This window comes from Ranitomeya imitator, chromosome 2 (assembly GCF_032444005.1).
Source record: "Ranitomeya imitator isolate aRanImi1 chromosome 2, aRanImi1.pri, whole genome shotgun sequence".
Lineage (NCBI taxonomy): Eukaryota > Metazoa > Chordata > Amphibia > Anura > Dendrobatidae > Ranitomeya > Ranitomeya imitator.
The window spans coordinates 61,475,529-61,484,394 of NC_091283.1; the positions used below are offsets into that span (position 1 = coordinate 61,475,529).

The 8,866-nt window shown below is 40.6% G+C and overlaps 1 protein-coding gene across 1 annotated transcript in view; it reads left to right on the plus strand.

Annotated features, from left to right (window-relative positions):
* The window catches only part of LOC138661895 (probable G-protein coupled receptor 34), a 33,132-nt gene extending 26,566 nt beyond the window's left edge, over positions 1–6,566 (plus strand). The window contains exon 2 of the mRNA XM_069746851.1: positions 3,119–6,566. Within this exon, the coding sequence (XP_069602952.1) occupies positions 3,119–4,183 (1,065 nt within the window). The 3' untranslated portion in view covers positions 4,184–6,566. The remainder of the gene's footprint in view (positions 1–3,118) is intronic.
* The last annotated feature ends 2,300 nt before the right edge of the window (positions 6,567–8,866 follow it).

Sequence of the window (8,866 nt, forward strand, 5' to 3'; positions counted from 1 at the left end):
GAGGGCGTTAAACTAGAAGAAGAGGGGACGGGAAGATAAACATTAGACTCGAACAAAGACGACCCAGGAAAACATACTCAGAAGGGAGGTAAGAACATTTCTAAAACAATCCACAGTGAGGAGATTGGAACAAAACAAAATCCTCTAAACTGCATGCTCGCAAACGCCAGAAGCCTGACAAACAAGATGGAAGAACTAGAAGCAGAAATATCTACAGGTAACTTTGACATAGTGGGAATAACCGAGACATGGTTAGATGAAAGCTATGACTGGGCAGTTAACTTACAGGGTTACAGTCTGTTTAGAAAGGATCGTAAAAATCGGAGAGGAGGAGGGGTTTGTCTCTATGTAAAGTCTTGTCTAAAGTCCACTTTAAGGGAGGATATTAGCGAAGGGAATGAGGATGTCGAGTCCATATGGGTTGAAATTCATGGAGGGAAAAATGGTAACAAAATTCTCATTGGGGTCTGTTACAAACCCCCAAATATAACAGAAAGCATGGAAAGTCTACTTCTAAAGCAGATAGATGAAGCTGCAACCCATAATGAGGTCCTGGTTATGGGGGACTTTAACTACCCGGATATTAACTGGGAAACAGAAACCTGTGAAACCCATAAAGGCAACAGGTTTCTGCTAATAACCAAGAAAAATTATCTTTCACAATTGGTGCAGAATCCAACCAGAGGAGCAGCACTTTTAGACCTAATACTATCTAATAGACCTGACAGAATAACAAATCTGCAGGTGGTTGGGCATTTAGGAAATAGCGACCACAATATTGTGCAGTTTCACCTGTCTTTCACTAGGGGGACTTGTCAGGGAGTCACAAAAACATTGAACTTTAGGAAGGCAAAGTTTGAACAGCTTAGAGATGCCCTTACTCTGGTAGACTGGGACAATATCCTCAGAAATGAGAATACAGATAATAAATGGGAAATGTTTAAGAACATCCTAAATAGGCAGTGTAAGCGGTTTATACCTTGTGGGAATAAAAGGACTAGAAATAGGAAAAACCCAATGTGGCTAAACAAAGAAGTAAGACAGGCAATTAACAGTAAAAAGAAAGCATTTGCACTACTAAAGCAGGATGGCACCATTGAAGCTCTAAAAAACTATAGGGAGAAAAATACTTTATCTAAAAAACTAATTAAAGCTGCCAAAAAGGAAACAGAGAAGCACATTGCTAAGGAGAGTAAAACTAATCCCAAACTGTTCTTCAACTATATCAATAGTAAAAGAATAAAAACTGAAAATGTAGGCCCCTTAAAAAATAGTGAGGAAAGAATGGTTGTAGATGACGAGGAAAAAGCTAACATATTAAACACCTTCTTCTCCACGGTATTCACGGTGGAAAATGAAATGCTAGGTGAAATCCCAAGAAACAATGAAAACCCTATATTAAGGGTCACCAATCTAACCCAAGAAGAGGTGCGAAACCGGCTAAATAAGATTAAAATAGATAAATCTCCGGGTCCGGATGGCATACACCCACGAGTACTAAGGGAACTAAGTAATGTAATAGATAAACCATTATTTCTTATTTTTAGTGACTCTATAGCGACAGGGTCTGTTCCGCAGGACTGGCGCATAGCAAATGTGGTGCCAATATTCAAAAAGGGCTCTAAAAGTGAACCTGGAAATTATAGGCCAGTAAGTCTAACCTCTATTGTTGGTAAAATATTTGAAGGGTTTCTGAGGGATGTTATTCTGGATTATCTCAATGAGAATAACTGTTTAACTCCATATCAGCATGGGTTTATGAGAAATCGCTCCTGTCAAACCAATCTAATCAGTTTTTATGAAGAGGTAAGCTATAGGCTGGACCACGGTGAGTCATTGGACGTGGTATATCTAGATTTTTCCAAAGCGTTTGATACCGTGCCGCACAAGAGGTTGGTACACAAAATGAGAATGCTTGGTCTGGGGGAAAATGTGTGTAAATGGGTTAGTAACTGGCTTAGTGATAGAAAGCAGAGGGTGGTTATAAATGGTATAGTCTCTAACTGGGTCGCTGTGACCAGTGGGGTACCGCAGGGGTCAGTATTGGGACCTGTTCTCTTCAACATATTCATTAATGATCTGGTAGAAGGTTTACACAGTAAAATATCGATATTTGCAGATGATACAAAACTATGTAAAGCAGTTAATACAAGAGAAGATAGTATTCTGCTACAGATGGATCTGGATAAGTTGGAAACTTGGACTGAAAGGTGGCAGATGAGGTTTAACAATGATAAATGTAAGGTTATACACATGGGAAGAGGGAATCAATATCACCATTACACACTGAACGGGAAACCACTGGGTAAATCTGACAGGGAGAAGGACTTGGGGATCCTAGTTAATGATAAACTTACCTGGAGCAGCCAGTGCCAGGCAGCAGCTGCCAAGGCAAACAGGATCATGGGGTGCATTAAAAGAGGTCTGGATACACATGATGAGAGCATTATACTGCCTCTGTACAAATCCCTAGTTAGACCGCACATGGAGTACTGTGTCCAGTTTTGGGCACCAGTGCTCAGGAAGGATATAATGGAACTAGAGAGAGTACAAAGGAGGGCAACAAAATTAATAAAGGGGATGGGAGAACTACAATACCCAGATAGATTAGCGAAATTAGGATTATTTAGTCTAGAAAAAAGACGACTGAGGGGCGATCTAATAACCATGTATAAGTATATAAGGGGACAATACAAATATCTCGCTGAGGATCTGTTTATACCAAGGAAGGTGACGGGCACAAGGGGGCATTCTTTGCGTCTGGAGGAGAGAAGGTTTTTCCACCAACATAGAAGAGGATTCTTTACTGTTAGGGCAGTGAGAATCTGGAATTGCTTGCCTGAGGAGGTGGTGATGGCAAACTCAGTCGAGGGGTTCAAGAGAGGCCTGGATGTCTTCCTGGAGCAGAACAATATTGTATCATACAATTATTAGGTTCTGTAGAAGGACGTAGATCTGGGTATTTATTATGATGGAATATAGGCTGAACTGGATGGACAAATGTCTTTTTTCGGCCTTACTAACTATGTTACTATGTTACTATGTAATAACACATTTGATGAGCCTAACAGACATAGTACTTTTCACGTCTAAGATCTTTTTTGTTCTCCGTTCACAGATAATGGATCTTCTGACGAGCTCAACGTTGAGTGATGTGACCATTAAGACATGGACTCTGGAGACTTCTGATCCTCTCTCTCGTCATCTCAATGTGTCTTCATCGCCTCCTTTTAATGGCTGTGATATCCAAGATGGAATCTTGTCCTGGATGCTCCCTGTAGTTTACTCATTCGTATGTGGACTGAGTCTCCTGAGCAATATTTTGGCTCTTATTGCTTTTGGGACAAATTGTCAACGATGTACTTCTATGACTATATACATGCGGAACCTCGCCATAGCCGATCTGCTCTTAGCGCTCTGCTTACCTTTCCGCATTGCGTATCAGAACAGTAATGGTCCTTTTCTCTTGTGCCATGTCGTAGGTGCCTTCTTCTACTTGAACATGTATGCAAGTATCATGTTTCTGAGCCTCATCAGTATGGATCGGTATCTTAAAATAATCAGACCTTTACAACAGTACAAGATCCACAGCGTTCAGTGGAGCTCCAGGGCCACTCATGTGGTCTGGATGATCAATGTGGTCTTCATTGTCCCGTTCTTATTTGAAAACAAAGGAAATGAACCTTGTCAAAAGTGCTTCCACTTCAAGCAGAAGGGCAATGTGTCGGCTGCCATCAACCTGACCGCCGTCATGGCTTTCTTTGTCCTTCTTTTCCTTTTTGTCTATTTTTATGCAAAGATCTCCGCTAAACTCCACCGAGCCTCTTTGGTGAAGAACCAACCCCAAACGAAAAGGAACAGTAACAGGGCGATGAAAAAGTCCTTCATTGTTCTAATCATCTTTATTGTGTGTTTTGTCCCTTATCACTTAGTTCGCGTGCCCTACGTTCTGGCTCAGATTAATATCATCCCCGGTCTGCCCTGGAAACAGACTTTGCATATCACTAATGAGTTAGTGCTCTGTTTATCTACACTCAACAGCTGCCTGGACCCTGTGATCTATTTCTTCTTGTCAGAGAGCTTCAAGAGAGTTGTCATTTGCACCATTCAAGGAAAGCTCAAACTCATCATGAACAATCAGGACAGAGTGTCAAACGGCAACAGATCTGTAACTGAAATGTGAATCCGGACGCTGCAATGTTTACGGGCAGTGCCTACGGTAGCACCTGTTAGCCACTGATCACATGGAAAAACCCTGCGTGGGTTAGCGAAGGGAAAACTGATTTATGCAACCTCCCTTGTGATTCTCGTGTGTGTACTGAGAGGACCTTAAGAGTCTTTGCACCATATGGAGATGTGTTACATGCTCTCGTGTATCATCAAAGTGTCCAAACTTGTATCAACACCTACATTCGAAGAAGAGATGTCAACATACATGACCTTTTTGACCCAGGAGAAAACCTTCTGATATTTTTATACTAAGTGCTACTTCCAGATAAAAGTTGATATCTCCAAGCTTTGGTGGGTGACGGACCGTTGGTCTTTGGTTGGGTACAGGCACAAAAATCACACCAGCAACCACATCCTCTGCCCAGAAAAGTCTGTCATACCATTCAGCCAGCTTCTCTTAGCACTGATATACTGGAAAACATTTGGTAAAAAGTAAGGACTTGTTTACATGATTATATTTTCGGGCCAAGTGAAATCCAACAAAACATCGGATCAAACTCAACCAAAACATCGGATTGCACAATAACCAATCTTATTCTCTGGAGCCGTGGACATGTCCAATTGTTTCCTTGGACCAAGTCTGTGCGAAGAAAAATTGCAGCATGACTGAGTTGGATATGAGCAAGTCAATACGTCTGTGAGTAAATAAAAATTACAATACACAAGACCGATATTACCACCCTACAGTGACGATATCATGATACATACTAGAGATGAGCCCTTCCATGTAAATTTGAACACTTGAATTTGAATTCGACTTGCGATTGAAATAAGAAAAATTCCAAACCGCCATTTGGTAAACCATTTAGGACTGACAAATGATAAAAAAACAAAAACAAAAAAAAACCCTGACTTTCACCTCAACGCTCCTGCCTTCCAACTGCTCGCTGTTCGGTCCTCTTCTTCCCACCGTATTTCCGACCTCTTCACTTTAGGCCACATTTTCCCGCCACGATCAGGCCTTGGGGGTCACGGTGTGTCATACAGGTTGTGTCATCATCATGTCACAATGTGTGCCGCGACTTTATAGCACGCAGTGGCTGGGACGGAAGTGATAAGGACAGAGATATGGCGCACAATGCCAGAAAGAAGAAAACCAGACATCTGACAGCGGGGCAGCTGGAAAGGTGAGCGGTGAGGTGAGAATTTATTTTTAGTTTTTTAACATCTTCCATTTATCATGCTCCAGGGTCGGGAGCATGATAGGAATATTCAATTCATGATGAATTTATTTTGAAAAATTTGGTGAAGCCGGCGAATGCAAATACCAAATGATCCATATCTCAAAAATTCATAACATCTCTTCACCGGCGGAGACTCACTGGGGATGTCTTCACTTTCCTGTTTCTTCTCCATATGCCCTGGACCTTCACAATGACTTCTCCCGACTATGACCTGGATCTCTGCAAAGTTTGCTGCCCATTTAACCTGTAGGGAAACCAACCCAAATATATGCAAACCACAGACTCTCAACAAACAGACCAAGCACCAGAACATCAAGTTAACGTGAAGGAGAAATATCGGAATGCTATGAAGGAACCATCGATTATGTTCAATCAGCAGCCTTACTTCATCCTTAAGTGAGATCAGTGGTGCCAAAATAGTGTGTTTTATGGCTTTCGACAACTGGTGGCACCAAATACGTCGGTATGAAAATACCTTTAAAAAGAAACAGAAATGCCAGTTGGAGGGCAGTAAATGACATTTACTCAACACCCACAATTAATTTGCAAAATCTGAATATTAAAAACTCAACAGGGACTCTATCTGTTAATTTTAAGGAAATCCGTCATTAAATTTAAGCTTCCTAGTCTCAGAGCAGCATAAAACAGGGAGAGAGACCTTGATTCAAGCAATGTGTCACTTATTGGGCTTCTTGCTGTAGTTTTGATAATATCACTGTTTTATTTGCTAGATGTCTCACTGATGAGGTCTTTCAAACACCCACTTGCACCATTGATTGACCGCTTTCTGTCATAAATATGCAAAGGCATAAAGCTGCCAATCTTGAATATTGAGGACTACATAGCTGAAGCTCCTCGGAGGAGGACTAGCTAAACTGCAGCAGATAAAACATTGATTTTATCAAAACTACTCCAAGTAAACGTACCTTCACACATAACGATTTCGTTAACGATATCGTTGCAATGTCACGCTTTTTGTGACGTAGCAATGATCCCGCTAACGATCTCGTTATGTGTGACAGCGACCAACGATCAGGCCCCTGCTGGGAGATCGTTGGGGAATGATCAGGACCTTTTTTTGGTCGCTGATCACCCGTTGTCATCGCTGGATCGGCGTGTGTGACGCCGATCCAGCGATGTGTTCACTTGTAAACAGGGTAAACATCGGGTTACTAAGTGCAGGGCCGCGCTTAGTAACCCGGTATTTACCCTGGTTACCATTGTAAAAGTAAAAAAAAAAAAACAGTACATACTCACATTCCGATGTCTGTCACGTCCCCCGGCGTCAGCTTCCCTGCACTGTCAGCGTCGGCCGTAAAGCAGAGCACAGCGGTGACGTCACTGCTGTGCTCTGCTTTACGGCCGGCGCTGACACAGTCAGTGCGGGAAGCTGACGGCGGGGGACGTGACAGACATCGGAATGTGAGTATGTACCGGTTTTTTTTTTTTTACTTTTACAATGGTAACCAGGGTAAATACCGGGTTACTAAGCGCGGCCCTGCGCTTAGTAACCCGATGTTTACCCTGGTTACAAGTGAACACATCGCTGGATCGGCGTCACACACGCACAGCGTCAGAGATTGGGCAACAAAAAATTGGTGACAGATTCCCTTTAAAGACTGATGACTTGAGGAAGAAGAGTTCCCTGCAAAATTTGGCAAAATTTTCACAATTAGAGCAAAAGAAAAGCGAATCAGCTTGTCCATAAGCTATATATTGAAATATGGCAGGTTTCTGTATATTGATTGTTTCTGTAGCACAATTATTAGACTTTGTAGTTTATAATGAATTTTCATGATAACGAATTTAATCGAAGCCGTCTCAGATGAATACAGGCTTCTTTTCATATGACTCCAACAGAGTCGGAGCATTAAATGATGAACTGTTATACAGTCCACCGATATATTTTGTAAAATGATTTTTTTTCTCCTTTGTGTTTTTTACATATTGATCTTGTTTTTCATCTTGATTCATTTATTAAATATGTTTTTACTTAGAAATGTTTGCAGTTTTTTTTACATTTCTGTGATGATCGTGTCCCATAGCTGCATGTACAGATGGAATTTGCTATAAAAGACAATTCATCCTCCATTCATAACTATGAGTCGTATTTAAGTAGGATCTTCATAAAATATAAAAACAAGAAAAAGTTTTTAAAAACATAAAAAAATAAAAGTTTAAATCACCCCACATTTTTCAGTTTTAAAACAAAGAAATAATAAGAATAAACTTAATTGGAATCATTGTGCCCATTAGAATCGGGTCTATCAAAATATAAAAGTATTAAAAAATAAAACACTGAACACTGAAAGCAAAAGAAAAATCCATATTTGCGTTGTTTATCAGACAATTTTTATTTGATTCATTTTTATAATCAATAATCATATATTGTAAAAGTGTTTAATAATAATTGGGAAAAGAAGGGAGGGTAAGAAAAAGGAAGTAGGGGAGAGAGTTTAAAGGGAGGAGGGTAATAACAACATGGGGCAGGTGTATTTGCATTTTTTAGTTGGTGGGACAATGCCAAAAAAATGTAATGAAAAAATGGTGTCAATAAAAATATCAACTTGGCATACAAAAAGCTAAAAAGTTATGGAAAATGTTCTCAGAAAATGGAGACAAAAGTATATATATATTTTTTTACAAATTTTAGAATTTCTTTCACTACTAAAATAAAAAAAAAAACCACTATACAAGTTTTGCATCACCGTCATCACACTAAGCTACAAAATCATATTGCCAGGTCATTTAAAATGCACAAATGAATGCAGAATAAAACAAAGCCTGAAAAACAATGGCAGATTTGCATTTTTTTCCATAATTAATTATTATTATTATTATTATTATTATAGGGCCATTTCTAACATGGCGCTTTACATGTTAGTTCACTTAGTTTTTCTCCTCTCCTTTTTTTTAAGCACTCTATATGGTAACATGATTGATGTCTTTAAAAACTCCAACTCTTCCAGCAAAAAATCAAGTCCTTATCTGACAATATGAATGGAAATATAAAATAAAAAGTTAGGAAATAAGGGTAGAAAAAACTGAACAACAAGAATGAAACCCTAATGGGGTGAAGTGCTCACAATTTATATTTTGGTGTATCTGTAATATAGCGCTGGATGCGTCCTCCTGTCTGAAGCCGGTAGAGACTGCGCCTGCATAGTGTGGCCAGAGTCAGAAGGACGCATCTAGTGTTAATACACCGGCGGTCCAGTACCTCAAAGTGACAGGGATGAGGACGAGGCTGGAGGAGGAGTGTGGTGCCCGAGTCAGCGCCTATCCCCGGTGCTATGAGGATGAATGTGGTCAGTGATCTCAGGCAGACGAGGCTGGAGGAGGAGTGTGGTGCCCGAGTCAGCGCCTATCCCCGGTGCTATGAGGATGAATGTGGTCAGTGATCTCAGGCAGACGAGGCTGGAGGAGGAGTGTGGTGCCCGAGTCAGCGCCTA